General features: G+C 39.1%; 1 protein-coding gene across 2 annotated transcripts in view; it reads right to left on the bottom strand.

The window, feature by feature from the left end:
• Nucleotides 1-24,602, bottom strand: part of slit3 (slit homolog 3 (Drosophila)) — a 529,641-nt gene that overhangs the window by 154,441 nt on the left and 350,598 nt on the right. Inside the window, exons 1-2 of one of the 2 annotated variants that reach the window (XM_039774193.1) lie at nt 17,853-17,954; nt 17,664-17,735 (exon numbers count right to left, since the gene is read on the bottom strand). Coding sequence is in view for 1 of the 2 variants with exons in the window: in XM_039774192.1 (XP_039630126.1) it covers nt 17,664-17,735 (72 nt within the window). In the remaining variant the exon portion in view is untranslated. Of the gene's footprint in view, nt 1-17,663; nt 17,736-17,852; nt 17,955-24,602 lie in introns of those variants that run through there. The other variant, XM_039774192.1, reaches the window with a different exon arrangement.

Raw genomic sequence — 24,602 nt, 5'->3', positions numbered from 1 at the left:
CAGCGGAAGGGTTGTTTGTCCTCTGTTTAAAGTGCTTTGGGACTGTGTTGGGCCTTTTGGACACGGGGAAGATGTGCCCCACGGCTGAAGAGAAAATAAAAGCCTGTGTGATTTTACACGTGCCTCTGCGTCAGTCTGTGCCGGGTTGGGCGCTATATAGCACCTTTATCACAACTGTTGCTCTTCTACAGTATATTAGTGATTGATCTTTACTAATGTACACTTTAGTCAGTAAATGTGCATATAACTGTACTTATTTTTATTTTGAAATGCACTTTGTGAATATGTACTCTGTCAACAAATACCTATTGACTGTGTGGCGAGTGGCTGGGGGTGGTACCCAGCCAGGATGCCCAGAAGGACCGGAGGAGGGCTTATGCCTCCTCCAGACCACAAGGGGGTGACCGCCCTGGTGGCTTTGGAGACCACAGGAACAGAGCTTAGAAGCTCAAACCTATAGAGGCCCGTGGTCACCGCCAGGGGGCGCCCCAATGCCTGAGTAGCCCTGGCCCTTAGCACTTCCGCCACACCCGGAAGTGCTGGGGGGAAGAAGACCAGGGACACCCGGAGTGCTTCCAGGTGCGCAGCTGGAATTAGCCTCAGCTAATCGGGAGGCACCTGGAGCACGCCCGGGTGTGTATAAAAGGGGCCGCCTCCCTCCATTCGATGGCTGGAGTCAGAAGTGCAGAGGATGGAGCTTGGAGGTGAGGAGTGGAGTCGGCCTGAAGAAAGAGAGACATTGTGAGGCCTGGACTTTGGGGGGAGTTTTGGGGTTGTGTGTGCACTGTAAATAACAGGGATTGTAAATAAACGTGTGTTGGGTGATTCAAAATGTCTGCCTCTCTGTGTCTGGGCTAGTGTCCACAACTGGTTGATGAAAGTAGTGGAGAGTTACTGAGAACCTAGACTGGGAGTTATACAGATTTGTCTCCTTTCAGCACTGTCAAATGAGAGCATTAATGTGTCAAAACAATTTCACACTTAATTGGAAGGTTAATTCAAATTCAGACACCTGTCTGGCATATTGTCCAGTATTGCCTTCGCAGTTTCTAGGATGATGTTGTCAATGAGTGAGAAGCACCGCTTGCATTATACAGTGATTTCTGCTTTTCAGAAAAGCGACATACCAAATACACACAACACCAGCTTTATGACATCAGCAGGCAGATCAAATACAGTATAGATCTACACTGCTGAATAATGTCTGTCACATGAGGAAAGAACAGGATTTTTGTGTGACCCCTGCATAACCCGGACACCAGGCTTCTCAATCTGCTCTGCCTCCAGGCAGTGGTGCCTGTGAAAACTCTCTGCTTATGTGAATCTGGTTCTGACTTGCGTACTTATGTATACTGTGTGGCTCTTGCACACATGTCCATGATGTAATTAGAACTCCATTTACCTCATTGCAGATCATCACTAAAACTGCCTTCTTCTGGAAATTAATGTTGGAAATATTCCAATTGTATCCATAAACAACAGCATATAAAAAGAGTACTAGGTATGAATATGTGCACTGTACATTCAGTTATAAATTTAAAATGTAACAAATAAATCTTTTAAATGTGTAAAAGGAAGTAAATTAGGCAGCTAGGTACATATTATCAACTCAATAAAATCCAAACAGTTACAGTGAAATCAAGATAAAATGTAGGCTTTGGGCAGATGTATGGTAAATGAAATTTCACTTAAAGAAAACCTCTGACATGGCTAACTGTAAAGAAGTCACAATGAGGCATTAAAAAGGGTATTGCTGTAGGTATGAAAAAGCCGCAGTTTGTTGACGCTGTTATGTGGAACAATTAATAGGCTGAAAGTCCTCAGTGCTAGTGTGTTACAGAGAGGAGGAGCAGCACTGTCCATAATGGTGTCAAAGGTGGCTGGGGTGGTGACCCGGCCGGGACGCCCAGGAGGACCCGAGGAGGGCTTGCGCCTTCCCCAGACCATCTGGGGGTGACCGCCCTGGTTCCTTTGGGGGCCACGGGTACAGAGCTTTGAAGCTCTATCCTGTAGGGGCCCATGGTCGCCGCCAGGGGGCGCCCCCATGCCTTTGGAGCCCTGGACCTCAGCACTTCCACCACACCAGGAAGTGCTGGGGGGAAGAGAAGCAGGGACACCCGGAGTGCTTCCGGAGATGCAGCCGGCACTTCCGCCACACGGGGGTGTGTCCGTGGAAGATTGCCGGAACCCACCTGGAGCAAATCGGGTGATGATAAAAGGGGCCACCTCCCTTCATTGAGGGCGAGAGTTGGGAGTGGAGTGGACTGAGCTGGAGAAGAGAGAAGGAGGCGGTCTGAAGAAAGGCATTGTGTGGCCAGGACTTTGGGGACTTTGGGGGTTTGTGGTTCACCTTGAACTGTGTAAATAGTGTAAATTAACATGTTTGTGGGTGACATGAATGTGTCTGCCTGTCTGTGTCCGGGCCAGCCTCCACAATGGCCATCCATTTTGTTTTCATTCTCTCCTCCACTACTACCTACAGTGGGTCTGGAGTGTGTCCCGTAACTGACCATGCCTTCTTAATCATCTTATTGATTTGGCTGGCATTTATTGAAGTGATGCTCACAGCCCAGTGTACCACAGTGTAGAAAATTACTTTACGAGTTATAGAACATTTAAAGGATGTTACTATGCACACTAAAGGAATTCAGTCTCCTATGAAAACAGAGTTTGCTCTGCCCTTTCTTCTACAGCATTCTGTTAGTAAGCCAGTACAGCCTGTAACTGATGTGGACCCCAAGTACTTGTTGCAGGGTACCACCTCCATATCCATTACCTGAATAGTAAATTGTTACTTTCCCCTTGGGATTAATAAAGTATCTATCTATCTATCTATCTATCTATCTATCTATCTATCTATCTATCTATCTATCTATCTATCTATCTATCTATCTATCTATCTATCTATCTATCTAGTGACTGGGCGCTGATGCATTATGGTACAGTGAAAGTCAATAAACAGTTTCTTGGTTTTGCTGATGTTAAGTTGCAGACAATTCTCAAAGTTCTTCATCTGTCCCTTTTTCTCTATCCCATTACCACTGTCAATAGAATCCATTTATGCAGAATCGTCTGAGAATTGCTGCAAGTGATGTGACCGGGTGTTATATTTATAGTCTGAGGTATGCAGAGCGAACAGGTGAACAGAAAAAGTGACAGGGCTATAATGATTGCTCAGAACAAATGTAGTTCTGTTTTTATGCTACTACTAAAAAAACAATTTTTTCCAAGTCAAAAGAAACTAAAACAGTGGCAAATACTGACAGCAGGAGCTTTACATCTTCAAAATAGTAATTAAATTTCAAATGCATTCAACAAACTCACAGCGTGTAACATTACCAGCATCAATCTATCTACTATATTACTATTGAAAATCAATCAAATTATATTTTGAACAGCACACTTTGTAGTTTGTTTATGAGAAATATCACTCAACAACAAGGTGTTTCAAACAAAATGATATCAAATAAACAAGGGAAACAGTTTAAATGTGCCATTTCAGAAAAAGGGCAGTTTTTGAATTTTCAAAAGTTGTTCTGAAAAAATATCCTTTCCAAATGAACAAATATTTTTAAGGTGGGCAGGCAATTTGCTGCATATTTCCAAATTAATTCTAAATGAAATTTTATTTAATACAGCATGACTCATGATATGTAGCATCTGATCTTTGGTTTAAATTAATATACACTATAATGTATAAAGTATTATCAGTCCATACATTATATTGCATCTTTTATAGCAAACATATTTCCAATGTGCTTTACAAAGGCCTTGAGTCATTTTTTGAATTAATAAATGGCCCTTTTTCAATGAACCCTTGAGGTGAATGCATTGAAGAGGATATGTTTTGAAAAAGGGCTTTTCAAAAGCTCCTACACTAGCTACTTTTCCTTTTTCAGATTGACCTTTCATGTTAATGCCTTCTTTATTCCATTATCTTGAGCTATGTTATTGTAAGGAGTAATGAGCACAAACACATGCTCATCCTATGAGGAACTAACTACAACAGCATGTCCTGCCAATCATGAAAAGAAAGCCGTTATATTGGACAGCTGCACAGTGCTTACAGCTGTAAGCAGGAACGATGACAAATTGGATTAATAACTTGCATGCTTACATACTACTATGTATATGTGTAACGTGTATGATAAATACATTTTGAACTTACTGTGAAATGGTATGCTTAGGTAATTCATTATACATCCATCCATCCATTATCCAACCTGCATTATCCTAACTACAGGGTCACGGGAGTCTGCCGGAGCCAATCCCAGCCAACACAGGGCGCAAAGCAGGAAACAAACCTCGGGCAGGGTGCCAGCCCACCGCAGGGCACACACACACACACGCACAAAGCACACACGAGGGACAATTTAGAATCAGCAATCCACCTAACCTGCATGTCTTTGGACTGTGGGAGGAAACCGGAGCACCCGGAGGAAACTCACGCAGACACGGGGAGAACATGCATACTCCACGCAGGGAGGACCCAGGAAGCAAACCCAGGTCTCCTTACTGCGAGGCAGCAGCGCTACCCACTGCGCCACCGTGCCTCCATGGTAACTCATTATTGAATTAAATAATACATTTAAGCAGAAAATACTTCCTTATAAACAATATTTTGAGTAATCACTCTGTCTTCACTGGGAATTAGTTTCCCTTGTTTAACTGTATCATGTACTTTAAGTTTTGCTCTCAAGGTTACTCTAGACCAGGAGTCCCCAACTCCAGTCCTGGAGGGCTGCAGTGGCTGCAGGTTTTCATTCAAACCCTTTTCTTCATTAGTGAACTGTTTTTGCTGCTAATTAACATCTTTTGAATTCATTTTAATTGACTTGTTTTTTAAGATTTGTTTCCCTGAATCTCTTCATCATTCCTCTGAATTGCTTCATTTGTTCCTTAAATGGCACCCAAACAGAAATGAAATAACTAAGTCAGGCCATGTTTGGCCATATGTAAAAACTGGTGATGATAAATAAATACCAAATATATCTGAAGTTTACCAAGTTTTGGAAATGGTGGGTTAATGCAAAATGCAGTAACACAGTTATACAGTGCATCTGGAAAGTATTCACAGTGCATCACTTTTTCCACATTTTGTTATGTTACAGCCTTATTCCAAAATGGATTAAATTCATTTTTTTCCTCAGAATTCCACACACAACACCCCATAATGGCTATGTGAAAAAAGTTTACTTGAGATTTTTGCAAATTTATTAAAAATAAAAAAACTGAGAAAGCACATGTACATAAGTATTCACAGCCTTTGCCATGAAGCTCAAAATTGAGCTCAGGTGCATCCTGTTTCCCCTGATCATCCTTGAGATGTTTCTGCAGCTTAATTGGAGTCCACCTGTGGTAAATTCAGTTGATTGGACATGATTTGGAAAGGCACACACCTGTCTATATAAGGTCCCACAGTTGACAGTTCATGTCAGAGCACAAACCAAGCATGAAGTCAAAGGAATTGTCTGTAGACCTCCGAGACAGGATTGTCTCGAGGCACAAATCTGGGGAATGTTACACAAAAATTTCTGCTGCTTTGAAGGTCCCAATGAGCACAGTGGCCTCCATCATCCGTAAGTGTAAGAAGTTCGAAACCACCAGGACTCTTCCTAGAGCTGGCTGGCCATCTAAACTGAGCGATCGGGGGAGAAGGGCCTTAGTCAGGGAGGTGACCAAGAACCCAATGGTCACTCTGTCAGAGAGGTCCTCTGTGGAGAGAGGAGAACCTTTCAGAAGGACAACCATCTCTGCAGCAATCCACCAATCAGGCCTGTATGGTAGAGTGGCCAGATGGAAGCCACTCCTTAGTAAAAGGCACATGGCAGGCCGCCTGGAGTATGCCAAAATGAGAAACAAAATTCTCTGGTCTGATGAGACAAAGATTGAACTCTTTGGTGTGAATGCCAGGCGTCACGTTTGGAGGAAACCAGGCACCGCTCATCACCAGGCCAATACCATCCCTACAGTGAAGCATGGTGGTGGCAGCATCATGCTGTGGGGATGTATTTCAGTGGCAGGAACTGGGAGACTAGTCAGGATAAAGGGAAAGATGACTGCAGCAATGTACAGAGACATCCTGGATGAAAACCTGCTCCAGAGCGCTCTTGACCTCAGACTGGGGCGACGGTTCATCTTTCAGCAGGACAACGACCCTAAGCACACAGCCAAGATATCAAAGGAGTGGCTTCAGGACAACTCTGTGAATGTCCTTGAGTGGCCCAGCCAGAGCCCAGACTTGAATCCGATTGAACATCTCTGGAGAGATCTTAAAATGGCTGTGCACCGACGCTTCCCATCCAACCTGATGGAGCTTGAGAGGTGCTGCAAAGAGGAATGGGCGAAACTGGCCAAGGATAGGTGTGCCAAGCTTGTGGCATCATATTCAAAAAAACTTGAGGCTGTAATTGCTGCCAAAGGTGCATCGACAACGTATTGAGCAAAGGCTGTGAATACTTATGTACATGTGATTTCTCAGTTTTTTTATTTTTAATAAATTTGCAAAAACCTCAAGTAAACATTTTTCACGTTGTCATTATGGGGTGTTGTGTTTAGAATTCTGAGGAAAAAAATGAATTTAATCCATTTTAGAATAAGGCTGTAACATAACAAAATATGGAAAAAGTGATGTGCTGTGAATACTTTCCGGATGCACTGTATCTTCATTAGCCTAAATATCTGTGTTCTTTATGCATGTTGTCCAAATTGGAGTTTCTATTATGTGTTTAAAACTATCTACATATTCATTGCATTCATTTCAGTATTTTACTCACTGAATTCATTTCGGTGTGTTGAGTATATCTTTATATATAATATGCTACCGTGGCTGTTCGTTTGTCTGTCCAGGATTTTAAATCACCTGTAGCACACAAATCGCTTGACCTATTGACCTGAAATTAGGTACACAAATACTACGTGACGTCTACTATCTGCTTTTGAGGTGATGATTGACCTCCAAGGTTATTCCTCTTTTTATTTTTATTTTATTATATTGTTGATTCAACTCTCGGCAGCAGCCAACAGGGTGGCCGTGTGGTGCATGCGTATGGGCGCCGTTCTCATCCCTACCACCTTCACTGTCACTTCCCCTAGATTTGTGAAACCTAAACTTTCCATCCATGAGTCGTACAAAGATATAAGGGTGGGGTAAGTCTAGTTGGGTCATATTAATCACTGTCACTGAAGAACCACCACTGTAGACACACTATTTTAAGGTTCAAATATCAGAACCTAGATTGTCTCAAGTAACATCAAGTCAAAATTTAAACCTCCATAAAGTCCTGCTCTCCACCAAACTACTTGATAATTTATTCCATGTATTTACGGCTCTTTGCATGAGGAAAAAACTTTCCACCATTTGTGCAAAATCTCTCCATAACAATTTTCTGAACCTGTTTTTATAGCACAGTTTATTTTAAAGTAACAGCTGGGATCTACTATACTAATTCCTTTCATAATTTTAAACATTTCAGTCAATTTCCCTCTTAATCTCCATTTTCTTCACCTGAATAGGTTTAACTCCTTTAATCTCTCCTCAATGATTATATCTCTCAGTCCCATAATCAGCTTAGTTGGTTTTCTCTGGACTTTCTTTAGCACTATTATACCTTTGTTCTAATATTAATATCAAAACTATATAAAATATTTCAGGTGAGGCCTTAATAGTGTTTTATAAACCTTAAGTATAACCACCCTTGGCTTTTACTCCACATGTCATGCTTTATAAACTAACATTCTGTTAGCCTTCTTGATCATTTAGTAGACTGTACTGATATAGATAGTGGTACGTCTGCTATGACTCCTATGTCCTTCTCATAAAGTGTACTTTCAAGTTTCACACCCCATTGTGTATTTCATCTAACATTTTACTTCCTGCATTATTAAAAATTACTTACAAATTTCATCTGCCAAAGCCTTTATGCTATCCAAGTCCCTCTGTGACAAATTAACTGGTTCTATATAATCTACCCTTCTATCTAGTTTGGTATCATCTAAAAACTTAACCGCTTCATTGATTACTGTATATTCTTGTGCAGGTCATTTATGTATATTATAAAAAAGCAGAGGTCCCAGCACAGATCTCTGAGGAACACCGCTTTTAAAATCACTCAGTTCTGAAAAGGTTCCCCTCACTATTACAATTTGCTTCCAGTGTTGAGTTAATTTGGTACCCACCTACAGACTATTATCTGAATTCCTACTTCTTTTAGGTTGCTATATTATGAAATATGAAACAATTGACAATGCTGCCTTTGCTGCAATTAACACTTTTTTCTTCCTTCTGGGTCTATTCAGAAGATGTTAATTTGGAGTGAAGAAAGCAAGATGATCCAGGTCACCAAAACAAGTTTTAGTGGAAATTTAAAATAATTATACATATAGAGCATAATGCTATATCCTCTTTAATAAAATCCCTGTGTGCGTCCAGGTGTCTGTGTGTGTGTATTCTGGTGAAGTGCGCATGCGTGGGGCCGCACGTGTTCAGTCTCGCCATGTGCATTCCCTGTGCAGAGAGAGAGAGACACACACAGGCGCGGGCTCGAGAAAGACACACACACACACACACACACACACACACGAGACACACACAGACACACAGGCGCGTGAGACACACACAGACACACACACACAAGCGCACAAGAAAGAGACACACATACACAGGCAAACAGGCCGTGAGAGAGAGACACACACACACAGGCGTGTGACACACACACACAGGCGCGTGCATGCATTGTTGTAATGTTACTTTTCTTGGTTGTTTATTAAATTACGGATTTTTCAAATGTTCATTTTTTTTCCCTGTGCTTAAAACTCATTAAAAAAAGTGTTTTTAGCGAGCGGTTCGTAGCACTATAGTGCGAACTATTGCAGTGTTAGTTTTCTCTGTTGCTCAAGGTTTTCTTAGTGTTATTCAATGTTTTTACATTTAGTTTACTATTACGCTGTGCATTCTATGGTATAATTAACTATATTTGTGCTTAAAAACTAAAAAAATATATATTTACATACAGTTCGTACGGTCTGGAACGGATTAATTATATTTACATAAAATCCTATGGGGAAAATTACTTTGGTTCACGACCAAATCGGGTTTCGACCAGAGTTTTGGAACGAATTATGTATTAAGTATTAATTGTGTATTAAGTATTACTGTCAGAGAAAATTACAGCCATTTTACGGAAATACAAACCAGTATTATTGCGAGAGAAAATTAAAGGCACACAATACAGTGACGCATATTACAGCCACATACAAGGTCTCTTGCCATTTAATATAGACTGTTCCTACTAATGTTTATGCACTACTGTTCTAGCACCCGTTATTGTAACGGGCGTAATGTCTAGTTAGAGTATAAAAGACAAACTTTCATTACACTTTTGAGACTAAATTGTCTATCATGCCAAAGCTAAACTAGCCAGTGCATTGTGTTCCGGCACCTCTGATGACGTCACTTCCGGCGCGGCACCTCTGATGACGTCACTTCTGGTTTCGGCACAGATGACATCATTTCCTTCCCCAGGCCTTAAAACCGCCATCTTACCTTCAAAATTCAGTTCTATTTTGGACTCAGTCTTGTGAATATCTCTGTTCAATTATTTCAAACCTTTGCAGCTGGGATATAATATATTAGTGGCTGCCCCAAACCTTTATAATGTCTGGAGACTCATTCTTGTTACAGCTGAAATGGTGAAATTTTCCATTTGATATAGTGTTCTCTAGGGAACATTTTGTACTTGATACTGTTGTTAGAAACATGTTGTCACTTCGCCTCCTGACTTTGACTTTTAATTGCAACACACAACTGCATCTTGTGCAGAGGAATACGGGGACTGGGCGGTCTCGTGGTCTGGAACCCCTACAGATTTTATTTTTTTCTCCAGCCTTTGGAGTTTTTTTTTGTTTTTTCTGTCCACCCTGGCCATCGGACCTTACTCTTATTCTATGTTAAGTAATGTTGACTCATGTTTATCTTTTATTGTGTCTTCTATTTTTCTATTCATTTTGTAAAGCACTTTGAGCTACATTTTTTTGTATGAATATGTGCTATATAAATAAATGTTGATTGATTGATTGATTGATTGATACATGGATCTACAGCCAGTCCTCAGTATGAATGAAAGTTCATTGGATATACTGTACTGTACTGTAATACTTTTTTATTAATCATGTCTTGTATTTTTATTACTATATTTATTAATTTGTACAAGTGGAAAACACTTTAAGGTATATTTTTATGCAAGAAAAGTATTATATAAATAAAGGCAGTGTTATTACAACAATTTGGATTTCCAAAATAAAGAGACCACTTGTACAGCAAGTTGCCAATGATGTACAACTTAACTCGTTTGCAGATTTCTTTCAAAAAATACTGAAAATTACAACACTGAGATTTAGGCTGGAATTTTAAATTCTCTGTGTGGAAAAAAATACTGAGAGTAGCAGAGTAGTTTATTCAAGTATTGGGTAAGGTCAATATTATCTACTGAAGGATAGAGGAGGGACAGAGATTTCAAGGCTGAGGGTATGCAAAATGTTTGATAAGATCTCTGTGTTTTTGTGACCAGGCTGAATCCAATTGAAGTTATCTTGCTTCAAAAGGCAATAGCGTGATGATGGACTAATTGAAAAAAAATAGAGTCTGAGAATCCTTTAGGTGCCTTTTTGAAAACTTGTTTGTCTTCTACTGAGGAGAAGTTTCTGTCTGGCCACTCTATCATTAAGCCCAGATTCATGGAGAGTGTTGGGTGTCATTCTGGAACTTTCTTGCATTTCCACTCAGGTTCTCTAGACCTCAGCCAGATAGATCGGGGTAGTTACATTTATGGCATCCGTAGTCTGAATCACAATCTGATTGTATGGGTGGTTACATACTATATACTGTCAAATAAATGAACCGCACGCCGTGGCGCAATGCAAGAGGCTTCGCCTCTAGCGCTGACGTCTGAGGTTCGATTCCCTGAGAGGGGTGCAGTGAGTGTGTACGCCTGATGAGCCCAGAATTAGGGAGAAACACGTGTCGCATACTCTTTACATTATTTGACAGTAAAACTATTCAACCATGTATATACAGTATATACATATATATATATATATATATATATATAAAGAAATAAAAATATATATATATTTCAAGAAATGATAGTCCCTGAGACAACAGGGACAAACTCCACCACAAAGAATTACCAATAAAACAGGAATCCTGACACAAGGTGGTGAGCATCTGAAGCAGTACTACTGTACAGCTTTGGAGCTCAGTTCATCAAAGTAAAGTCCATAATCCAAAAATGGATATCAAATATTAATATTTTAGCTGTATTCTTTTGCTTTTTCACTTTGTTATAATTATGTAATTTTTAAATGATGTTAATTGCTCTCATTCAGGATTTTTTTTCCATAGTATTTATTTGTATTGACATAGTATAGAATAGTAAACACATAGTATTTATCATTTATTTTTACTTTAGGTTTTGCTTTAAACTAGCTGAGTAATCTTTATGTTTTTTAGTTTGACTTTCTGTGGTGCCAGTCTGTTTTTAATGGGCATCATCATTTTGTGGTCCATTTGCAGTTGCTATTGAATTGCTAGGCTTGGTCATCCTGAAGTATGCAGTGCCCAACATGACTGTTACATTTATTTAAAGGTCAGCATTGTGCACTTCCTGGTTGTCCAAGATCTTTACTTGCATTTTTGTGAATTAGGTTTCTAGCTCTTGATCTTTTTCTCCTGTGTTCTTGACAACAACTTGGTTTCCTGTTAATGGTGTTGACAAATCGATTTAGTGATCTCCCAATTTTGACCACATTTACTTCTTCTAGTCCCTTGGTCTTTCAGCCTACCATGTTTCCACTGTGTGGCAGCATAACTATCACTTCCACTAATATCAGGCTCACACTGTGCAACTAAAGTTAGGAAAGAAAAGCAAGTCTGTCTGCAAAACACCAAAGTAGAAAAAAGATCAGGAATTTGTGTTGTGTTTCCCTGGAATATTTTGATTGTGAATTTTTATTCATGCATTTCTTCTAGTTTGTTTATTTTTACATTATGATGCTGATGCCATTGGATGCTATCTACGGCATTTCAGATGGTGACACACAGCAGTCATTATTCCAGTTTTGGATCATCTCTATCAACAAAGTAACTAAGCACACATTGCTATAACATATTCAAGTCAGAATATGACCTTTGGTTTAAAATCTTCTTAAATTCTATGCTCTTACCCTATCTTAGTGGTTCTGTTTTGGTCACCCAGCTTTATTTGATTTTTTTCTTGGTATTTTACCTTTTGCCTCTCTCTTGGTTGTGTTCTTGTCTGTCCCATATCAGCACTTTCCATTCCCCTGCATTATCTTGTACAATCTACATACAGACCTATTTTTGTTTTTTTGCCATTTTTTGGCATGTCATGCCTGTTTCAAATTTTTAAAAGATATTTGATTTCTTTTTGGCTCTCTAGCCTTTTGCTCGGGATGGCTTTGACTGTCTACTTGGCTCTGGCCTTGTTATGCTCTTTTACTCGGATTCAGTTGATCTTATAATACCTTTGCATATTTCAGTTATCTGTTTTTTGATCTCAGCCTTTTAAGACTAACAATTTGGCTTGTAGGTATATGTTCCTCATCCTTGTAACTAAATCGTAAGATCTTTTTTTTTTGTTTCAATAAATTTAAAGATCAGATAGCAATAATTACAAAAAGCAACTCAATTAAAAACGGTCAATACAAACATTCAGCTATAATCTTTTAATCTGTAGTCAGGACAACTTTATTGTGTAGACGTACATTAGCACACTAACTACAGTAGCTTATTGTAAACCTAGCTACAGAGGACATACTTGTGTTAAGTGTAAGATAGCATAAAACATACTTATTTGTAATTTTAAATATATATTTGTTTTGAAAATTACAGATTACACATGAGAGAAAGCTCATCTCTTGCTGGGTTGTCTTCAGTTTCACCCTTGACAAAGAATGTTAGTGGAAAAGCAATATCTGCTAAATTTCCAAGACAACACTTAAGACTTTCTAGTTTGATTCAAGATGTGAGTATATCATTTCAACCTATAAGCAAGGAGGCATTCAAAGCAGTGGAAATACCAATCATTGCCTTAGGATTTTGTTACATGGCAGTGCGCGCATTCTAAAAAACAAATCCTATATATTTATTATTGTTGGTCATGTCCTTCATTGGCAGATTCACTACTAGTCAACCCACTCTATCAAGTACAATCATGTTTATGAGTGACGATAAAAGAGTTAAAGCATTTTAAATGTTTTGATAAAATTTTGGAAATCATGCATATATCATTCATACTGATTATTACAGCAGAGTTAATATTGTGCTTTTTACTTCTAATAATGCATTTTAAATATTTAATTTAATATTGTCATTTTCAAATAAAAATAAAACATATGGGAAAAATTAGGATAGAAGCTTTAGTACGAGTATAATAGGACAGAAAATAGGCAGCTACATATTTGTCTCATTCCAAATTAGTGAGAGAGAGAGAGAGACTTATATATAATAATACAAATATTTTTAGCCATTTAGAATAAACCTGATAGTATCAGGGTAGCAGGGACCTGATACATCTGATCCTGTTCCTAAAGTAAATGCTGTTACTACTCCTCTCTTCAGTGTGTTTTTGCTAAAATATGCTGTGTATGCAGTAAAAAGGCAAACTAACCTAGGAAGTAAAGTGCTGGACTGTAAAGAACTAGGCTGATGGTTCACTGCACCACTCTTGTCCTGTATGACCCTGAGTCAGTATACCTGCCAGACTAGTACACACTGTAGACATAAATCTTAGGTTTTAAATCACTATGTAAAGAAACTACAGCGTATCACATGTAAATGTACAGTACATTGAATATAAAGTACATGCACATTTTATATGCAAGCATTAGTTTTATAAAGTGATGAAAATAACACTATAATGTAAGAAAGGTAAATTCATTTACAAAAAGCTTAGGTTAGATTGGGTTAGATTAGGTTGTAATATCCAGTGTTTGCAGGAGGAAAATACAAAACATAAGTCATTGTTGCAGATACAAGAAAATAATTCAAGACGCAAAAACTGAAAACTAGTGTGATCATAAGTGCACACACTCAAGATTAGTACAAAGAATAATAATTACCATTAACAGTACAGAAAATAATAATTCAGAATTCAGCAGCATCCCAAGAAGTAACAGAATTTAAAAGGCGTATAGTTCTAGGAATGTTATAGCTCTGGGAATAAAAGATTATTTAAATCCTTTGGTATTTACCCTTTTGAATCTAAATCTGTAGCCTGATGGCAATAGCTGAAATTTATGAAAAAGAGGATGGCTATTGCTGCGGTGGGTTGGCACCCTGCCCAGGATTGGTTCCTGCCTTGTGCCCTGTGTTGGCTGGGATTGGCTCCAGCAGACCCCCGTGACCCTGTATTCGGATTCAGCGGGTTAGGAAATGGATGGATGGATGGATGGCTATTGTCTGAGTGAACTGAGTAGGCCCTCTTTGTAACCTGTTTGTGATACAACTCAGTGACAGAGGTTGTTGTTAAGATAGCTTACGTTCTTAATGCTCAGGTTTCCAAACCAATATATAAAAGCAAATACATCAATGCATTCAATAAAAGCCCTTAAAACGTATCATGGTTTTGTCCACTTTAAAACAATTTTTAAAATCTTACGAAAGAATAGCTGTTTCTATCCTTTCTTTTAAATTTGTTTTGTGTTGTGATCAAAGGTTAGCCTGTTATAAATGATATCCCACAGATATTTGTATTGCTCCACCATGTCATGTCCATATTCTCTCCTTTAATTATTGTTGAAAGAGTGGGAAGAGGAAAGCACATAAAATCTACAGCCATATATATCTGGCCTTAGGGATAGTCAGCTATAAAAAGAAATGATCACATTGTTGTACAAACTAATCAACAACAGGTCCATGGCTGTCCCCCTTATCTTATAACAGATTCACAATGAAAGTCATCTGTAAATTTGCCTCCATGATTTTGAGCCATTTGAAAAGACACTGAAACGGACTGATGGCATAATGGTTAGTGCTACTGTGAGTCCCGTGTTCATGTCCCGGCCCAATCACTGCCTGTTTGAAATTTGCATGTGTCTGAATCTGTTTTTTTTCTGGGTACCCAGGTTTCCATCCACATTTTGAAAACATGAAGGTTATGTTAGTTGGTGACTCTGTATTGGCCTGGTGGGAATAAGAGTAGGTGTTTGCTTGAGTGTGTAAATTGATACAATGGTCTTATGACCAAAGGCAACAAGACTGCCTCTATAACCCTGAATCAATGTATTAGAATACATAATTTGGAAAATTAATTACAATCAATAAAACACCTGTGGTATTGTCACCTGAGCCAAGAGGATCCAGTCATCAACTACGATCAAAACAAATATTTAACAGAGAAATAATGGAAAAAACACTCCATCTTTGCTAGCTACTTTTACTATGGTCAAGGATTTTTCTCCCAACTGTGGAACTTGATGTCACAGCAGTGAATGAACCCAATTCTACTAAGGCACATGGTGCATGATGACATTGGTGGGTCACAATTATTAAAAGAGAAGACTACATGTTGTTTAAAAAACAGTTGTCATCACCAAAAATAATGGCTAGAGTAAACTAATAAAAAAATGTAGCAGACTACCAAAAAATGTAGCTTCAAATTTTACTGGAGACATTTCTAATTTTAATGTGCAACTTCAGAACAAGGTTACAGTCAAATATTTCAAAGATTCTTGGGTACTGATCGTGCTCAAAAACACATTCTTTTGTCAATAACTAACACATAACTGAGGCTTACACCTAGATACTTAGTATAAAAAAACAAAACAAATTGAGATTATTGTGCTTTCTGGGAAGAGCATATTGTTTAAAATAAAAATCTTGCAGAAACATGTATGCTGCCAATATAATGTATGAATCATTTAAAATTAAAATATGTTGATAAAAATAGATATGTACTACGGCTGCATTTCTTTCTTTACAGCATAAAGTAAAGAGATCAAGAATATTCATATTCTCCTTATGAAATGCTTGTAAGTGTGCAGTGCAGCATACAGCTTTGTATCTACTTTATCTTTATTAAACAAACACTGCACTCTGAAAATTTATGCTACCTATATCTGCAGTTGAATTCATATTGTAAAGTCAATATTTCAACATACATAGATCTACTTTTATAAGAAAAATCCATTTGTTTCGAGAGAACATGTAAGTCCCACAGGGAATTCTCATACATCAGGTTCTAAAGTGCTGTCTGGTGACAACTCTACCTATTATGCCACTCTAGCGTTTCTGTGTTTGTCAATTCATATCTATCTATTTAAGTTCACTCAAGTATTTATTCACCTCTAGAAATTTTGACAATTGATTAATAAAATACTTTTTGCCCAGGATTCAAACCCAAAAATTAATGCTAACTAGACCAGACATTGGTTAAAAAATAGGCTTATATTAAAATGCAGTCTAATATCATTAATGCCTGTATGTTCAAGAACATATTGGGGTTCATTTTCTGAGCTGACCTTTCTACAACAAGGTTATAGGGAAGCAAACCATATTTCATCATCAACAACAGGTGTAAAGCAAGACTAGGTCTGAATGCTAATGTATTAAAAAGGACACATTTATGCAGTACAACTATTATTAATAATCATAATATACCACCCACTCACCCACATTCACTCATACAAGACTGGTTTACCAATCAACTTAAATGTTTAAACATATGTGTGTGGAAAACCTACATGAAAAGAGGGAAAAAATACAAATGCCAGTGACAGCAAGATAATAAAAGTCTGCCGTGAGTCAAGCCAGTACAGTATATGCATACATACTGTATGCTTGTGTGTATAAAAAGTAATCTTCTCTCAATCTTTGGTTTTATCACTATAAATGAATGTACTGGAGAGGGTGTGCATTGTGTCAAAATGGACATGCTACTCACACAGTCACAGAGTGAATATCAGTTCTTTCTCAGTTGGCTTTGCAATTTTTTGAGTGGCATTACACCAAAGCTGAGCAAGAGTGATTTTGAATGCCTTTCACTTTTTCCTTACATTCACTGTCATACCACTACAGCATAATTACTTTCAAATGGGCCCCAAGTGCACATCTCCCCTCACCGTCCTTTTTACACTTGGGGAGAGTTGCTGAGTTTTTTTCTGGTTAAGAGATGTTCTGAAATGCACTGTACAAATTACATGAAAGGTAATTATTGTTATATTGCCCAAGATGGAGAATGCAAACAACACATTTTTTAAAATTTTATCTGTATGCACCCACTGGCTCGTTGATACTAGCAAACAGTCTCATTGTAATGTCAAATTGAATTAGAAATGCTTTTCTGGTATTAGCAAAAGGGAAGTGCAATGAACAAAAGTAAAAGAGGTGAAGTCATTCACCATGAGTAACCTGGGGAAGAGTTCTTTAGTAATAGGGAATGTGCACAAAACATCTACCCCAATTGTTTCACTCTACAGATCCAGACAAACTATCCTTGAATAGTAAAACAAAAAAAAAAAGAAACAGCAGGTTAAGTCAATTTATCAACTGGGCCAACAATAAAAAGGAAAGGACAGATGATGAAGAGTTTAAATGCAGAAGGCCCTGAAAGATTAATTCAAGCAGCCAATCAGGGTTCACTTACAGAATCTCGAGGTCCCGCAGAGCTCGGAAGGCACCATCTTCAATGCAGCTAATGTGGTTGTTGTCCAGTTGCCTGTGAACAAAAGACAGAAGTGATAAGACTGTCTGATAATGACATAGGGAAATCACAGCAAAGACTGGGGGGAACAGCAAAAGAGAAAAAGCGAGAGAACGGTTATCAGAGTTTCACCTCTGCAGGTTGCTGTCAAATGGAAACCCAGCTCAACCTGCAGCCACTGCCGGCTCCTGCGGCCTGCGTCAAAGCGAGCCATCCCTCCGTCTCTCCAGACAACACGAGACAGAATGAGCAGGAGGCTGGCTAACTCATAGCCCAGCCCGACTGTCAGCTCTCTGTAAATATTAATTGCATTTTCTCTCTCTCTCTCTCTCTCTCTCTCCCTCTCTCTCTCTCTCTCGCTGGCTCCTCTCTTTCTTTAAGGGCAGAAAAGGGAGTAATTTCATTACATTAGAGCACCCAATCCATTACAAGCTTTTACCGGCTCTGTCACCGAAACAATTTCATTAAAGAAGATGGCCTGTAAATCACTGGAGGTCATGGTGGTGCCCTCACAGACTCTGCTTTCATTTTCTTTTACTTTAATTTGAAGGCTGGTATCACCCTCACAACTCAAGGCACAAAGTGGGGGAATACATGCAATGAGCTTTAAATTCATTTATGCTTAGCTGATATATTAATGGAAGAATGAGCACATCTGGGTGATTAATCTGTGCTAGAAATGCTTGTCTAGCTTCTAGGTGAAGAGGTGAAAATAGGTACCAGGTTTTTAGGGGAGTGTTGTAAACAATTGTGGTTAAAGACCTGCAACAAAGCAACCTTCCTACCATTGAGAATACAGTATAAATCTCACCACTGAAATGGTGTCTTCTGCATAGCCTATAAAAGGAGTAAATATTACAGTTTATGCAACTTGATTTGGACTTACTAAATAACAGATTCTCAGTATCTGTGGATTGGCAGCATCATCTTATTCACACTGATCCATGTTCCAGGCTAGGCTCCTAGTTCACTTAATGCCACAGAGCCAGACACATCTGACTTCATCATTAATATGATGATGACACCACCACTGTAGGCCTGATTACCCACAATGATAAGATGGCTTATAGAGAAGAGGTTTACCTTCTCAAATGGTGCAAGGGCAACATTTTCTCCCTCAATATCAGAAAAATGAAGGACCTGGTCATAGACTTCAGAAACTAAGAAAGCAGACCACACATCGCCTCTTCAGTGGCAGGATGCAGTAAATTGAGTCAGCAGGTTTAAATTTATTGGAGTTGCTTTCAGTGATGAAATAAAGTGGATAAAACACATCTCAACTACTGCAAAAATACTTATCAAATACTGTGATATACTAGGATGTATGGGGAAGGCAGCAATACTATATAGTGCACGGTATATTTACCAACTGCAGATGCACAGTGGAGTCCATCTTCACTGGTTATGTAATATTTTGGTATGGCATCCGCCCAACTCAGGACTATTTTTGTTTAGTTCTTGCATAACACCAGCTGACTTAGAAAGTCAAACTGTATTATTAAAGATTTAAATATGTCTGATGTATTTAATGTATGGCTTTGTATTTTCTGTATGTTGTTTATAGTGTATTATACTACTGTCACTAGTCTGCGGGAGACATTGAAGTGAGATTTGTATTGTGCTGTGCACACATAAAAATACACATTGAAATTTCAGCTTATCCCTGCCAACACAGGGCACAAGGCAGGAACCAATCCTGGGCAGGGTGCCAACCCACCGCAGGACACACACACACACACCCACACACCAAGCACACACTAAGGCCAATTTAGAATTGCCAATCCACCAAACCGGCATGTCTTTGGACTGTGGGAGGAAACCGGAGCACCCGGAGGAAACCCACGCAGACACGGGGAGAACATGCAAACTCCACGCAGGGAGGACCCGGGAAACGAACCCAAGTCTCCTAACTGTGAGGCAGCAGCGCTACCACTGCGCCACCGTGCCACCAAATTTCAGCTTATGCAATATAAAACTTTATAAATGCATTCAAATTTTAATTTACCTTAGGTTAAGTAGGTATAAACGGTTATTAAAAAAGAATGCCAATTAATTTGTCTCTTGATGCCTTACCCTTAACATCTGTCAATACTATGAATATAAAAGCACCTCAAAGTTAAATGTCTGTTATTTTTCCAAAATCCAGAAAGTAATATAATTTTGTTCAGATATAATAGATGATGAAACTCACAGTGCAGTCCTCCCAATTCAAAATGACACCAATGATATAAAACTATAATAAAATGTTCTGTTTATTCACAAAATAAATATAATGGTGTGATGCAAAAGAAAGAGAACATAAAGAACAAACCAACAACATTTTTAAAAATCTGCTGCCTCTCTTGGTTTTTTGACACTGGTCTTGAGCCATATTTATTTCATACGTTTACTGTTACTCTTGCCCACCTCCCTGGTATCACATAAAACTCTTCTTTTCCTATTTACCTTCTATCTCTTTCATATACTAACTTTGTTTTGCTGCTTTGTCTGATGCACAACTATAAGCTGGGATTGAACCAGAGTCTATAACAAACCAGGGCTATAAAATCATAGTACCCTCTGGTAGACACTTATATCAATTAGAAATCATGACAGTTCTTTTGACAGACAATTCACCTCCCACACTCTTTAAGGATTAGTGCCATTCCCTACAGTATAACACTGGTCGTGCTATGAACGCTTTTCCACTATTTTTTACATTCTTAAAGGTCAATGACTAAAAGGTACCCATTTCATATGACACCAAATATAGGCTCAAACTATCACTACCCACAACCCACTCCAACTGTAATGGTCATGATATTGTTCATAGTAAAGAGCTTTCCCTTATCCATTGGTATGAACTTACACATATTTGTTGGGAAAACAATTTTCATATTGTTACACAGAAATGTTTGACATGTGAAAATACAACTTCTTAAAATGGCATCATCTGTTATGAAGGACAGTCGGGTCCCATGCCCGGCAGGGACGCCCCTGCTGCTTATGTTCTGGGGGAGCCACCATGGGCAGTCCAATATCTCCCCCGGGACGCTTGGAGGCAGCCTCCCTGGCCGAAGGTGATTGCCCAACCACCCATAGGGCTCCATGGGAGATGGAGTCCTCCACAGCTTGGTTGGGGCCCAGGGTGGCTGCTAGGGCGGGCTGTCTGCTTCCAACAGCCTGGCTAGATGAGTCTTCAGCCCCACCCGGAAGTGCAATTTGGACTAGGTGGTCAATCACCTGGAACGCTTCCGGGTGGGCTATAAAAGGGCCCAGTCACCACCACTCGAGGAGCCAGGGTCGGGAGGAGGAGGACTAAGCTTGAGGAGGAGTGGTGGAATAGAAGAAGGTGAGTGTTTTGTGTTGTGATTGCTGTTTGGGACTGTGTATTGCCTGTGGGTCACGGGGAAGACGTGTGCCCACGGGTGAAGAAAAATAAAAGTTTGTTTATTTTTATACGTGCCTCCATGTCCATCTTTGTCGGGTCAGGCGCCTATATAGTGCCTCTGTTACACTGTATACAAGACTAATATGCAGAGAGTTGCCAACAAAAAATACTTACATAAAACTAAACAAGACTTTTAGCCACTTTAAAAGACTATACCCTTTTACATTGTAGCTGTTTAGAAAAAGTGAACTTTCATGTCATACATGACCAGAAAACATGTACAACAAGTAATGAAAATGCTGCTGCTATACAAAGTATACTTTAAATTAACAAGTAGTGTGACTGGCTAACCCAACTGCCTTCTTCTGAAACTCTCTCTTCTTCTACTGTCTTTTTCAGAAAAGCGAGCTGTACTACCTTCATGCCACAGTTCTTTCAGTACAACTCTCGCTTCAGATTCAAAGGACAACTATAAAGAGGAGTAACATGTACCCCTTTAAACAAATATACATCGCATGATCAGCGAATGGTCCCCTGTACAGCTCATATAATGGTGCCTTCTAATGCCCCTTGAACTCACTGTGCACTTGTACCCTGCCCTAATTTTCATAGGTTCAATACGTGCAGCACACCTGATTTGGGACTCCCTGTAGATAGCCAAGTAGTGTCACTGTGTTGATCTCCTGGACTGCCATAGAATGTCAAGTATAATGGGGGAAAAAGGTTGACGTCACACCAATACAACACACCATCTTTTGCTTGGGGACACATAATTCACTCCCGTGAATCTTGTGAGTTTTGAAAGGCCAATAAATCCATTGCTGTGTAAATAAGGAAGAATGCCATCTGTCTTTTGGTGGCCTGCTAATCCAAGCTAAAGATTTTTATCTTAAGATGGGTGATAGCGAGTGCCAATAGCAACATGGTACAGTATGCATATGCAAGACTGGGGAAATGAAAGCAGTATGAATATGATGTGTTTCAATCAGATAACATTCACACAATTCATCAAATCCTTGTCTGTGTGTAATTGTTATGTTCTCACAATATCTACAAAAGTTCCTCTTTCCATCCACATCCCAAAGATGTGTATGATATTTTAACTGGAGAATGTATACTGGTCTGTTGAGATTGAAAGTGTTAAAGCAGAGATGGTCAAAAAAAAATTAATGGATGGATGGAAACTGGTATATGCTTTGGTTAAACACTTCCAGACCACAACCTTGTAAGTGTTTTAAAGCATAAAATGTTAAGGCCCTCACATACTGTAAAGTCTCTAAAGGGAGTCCAATTGATGGCATCATCACTGCCTTTAGAAATTAACAAGCTAAAAGAAAAAGCGCTCCTGTGTAGAATGTACAAACAATTTCAGAAGTAAAAAAATTGGGCAGTAAATTTAAGATTAAACAATTTCCCCCTGAAGTGCAATGGGCAAGTGAAAGTGCTTGATTCAGTCACAATTGGAAAAAAAGAAGCCTGAGAAGCCGTGTTTGTTTTAATAAAGATGGCACAACAGAACATTTCAGTCCACATCACTTAGAGGATGAAGGCACTGGACAGATTGCTGTAGAGAAAGTCAGACTCTCTGCCATACATCTCTCCTTCAGGTCTCACTGTTTGAGATAGTAATTACCTCCAGGCTTCCTCTGAGAGAAGGGGAACAGTGCTGTGATGCCGTTTGTCTTTAAGCCAACACAAAACAGAGCTGATTTGCCCAAATGGCCGCGACTCTGAAGCCTTATTTGAATGTTTGACAGTTCTGCCTGCTCATACATTACTGCACTGGAAAGTACTGCATATTAGATATATTACAGTTAGATGACAGGCCTGCAGCTTATAATAAAAGTCACTGCTCTTTTAAGATGGAAGGGAATAAAAAAAAGCAGGAATAAAAAAGCAGGGCTTGATGACGCTATGCTTTAAACAAATTAGGGCAGGTGGTTGCTTGCTACCAAATATCGTAAAATATAATTCACATCCTATTAAAAGTAAGAAGGCAGCCATGCAATTAAATTTATTCCTTACACTCTTCTTTGAAAACAGACTGCAATAACAATCCTAATATTGACTGAGATATTTGCAATTATAACTCACATTTTGATATTAAAGCATTTTCACTTAATTTTGTCTTAGAAGTGTATGATTCTCTCAGCCTATATGTTTGTTATATGGCTTTATTTTTGCTGTTGGACTATAATGGTTTATGAGACATACTGTAAGATGTTTGAGAATTAATATCTATCTGCTCTGCTGTGTTTTCCATTAATCTCTAACCTTTTTGTCTCCAGGTCAAATGGCCAAGTGGTATTAATTGAGCACATAACGTGGAGTTTTTTTCAACTTTATTGCCAAGTGACATAGTTCCTAGAATTTTCTCTTATGGCGCTTTTCCACTGCATAGTACGGCACAGCACGGTTCAGTACAGCTCACCTTGGTTCGGCTCAGTTCGGCTCGGTTTGCGTTTCGACTGCAGTTTAGTACCGTTTAGAGTGGGCAGGATTATTCACGTGTCGTTATAGTTCGCCGCGTCGCCCCATCCAGCTCTCGCTGGATCCGCTCCTCGGCTACCAACGAGGAAGCGTCTGTACTTCCTCAATAGACCACGAAACAGCCATTTTTGGTTAAAACAAAATGGTGCATCCGAACCTTCGCTGGCTGTGCTAAAAATCTAGCGGGTCTGTTGTGTCTCGTGTCGCAAGTTCAGTGACGCAGTAATGACGATTTTCTCCAGCCAATCAGTGACCAGCAGAGTTTACACGTCACGTTTTGGTAACGGTTTGGTGCGCTTGGAACCTCGGCTGAGGTGGTACTAAAAAAAGGACCAGGTACTGTTCCCAGTGGAAAACCCCCCAAAAGTGAGCTGAACTGAACCGTGTCGTGCCGTACTATGCAGTGGAAAAGCGCCACACATGTTCCATCCATACATACTGTATATCAAGGTAAATACACTTACACAACATGATATACAATACATGCCACCACCAAAATAATTTATATAAAATAGTGGTGAAAATTCTATTGCATAAAATACAGGGATATAAAACAATAGGAAGATGGAGTTTAGAAATCAGGAAAAGATAGAGTTGAATCAGAGACTGGGCTCAGCCATAGTGAAAGCAGTAACAGAGAAGCTCTTTTGGGCCCACAATCTTTTTTACTTTCCAAATAACAAACTGCAGTTTATGTTTTGAGTGAGAAGACTATTACGGAAAAGGAGAGCATATATTCAATAACATCTCTATAAAACCGTATAATCACTGATTTGGATAGGTTAAACTTTTTAAGCTGAAGGAGAGTAAAAAAACATCTACTGATGAGCTTTCTTGATAAGAGCGGTTATGTTTTCATCTCAGTTTAGACTGTGACAGATAGCTGTGCCAAGAAATTTAAATGATTCTACTCTGTTCACAGTGACACAATTTATAACTAGGGATGTAGGAGGCGAGGAGTGTCTCCTAAAATCCACAATAATTTCTGCTGTTTCCAAGAAATTTTAAATAACATTGTTGAG

The sequence above is a fragment of the Polypterus senegalus genome, chromosome 13 (assembly GCF_016835505.1).
Source record: "Polypterus senegalus isolate Bchr_013 chromosome 13, ASM1683550v1, whole genome shotgun sequence".
NCBI lineage: Eukaryota > Metazoa > Chordata > Cladistia > Polypteriformes > Polypteridae > Polypterus > Polypterus senegalus.
The sequence above is the reverse complement of the archived record's forward strand: the minus strand, read 5'-3'. Positions and strand labels throughout refer to the sequence as shown.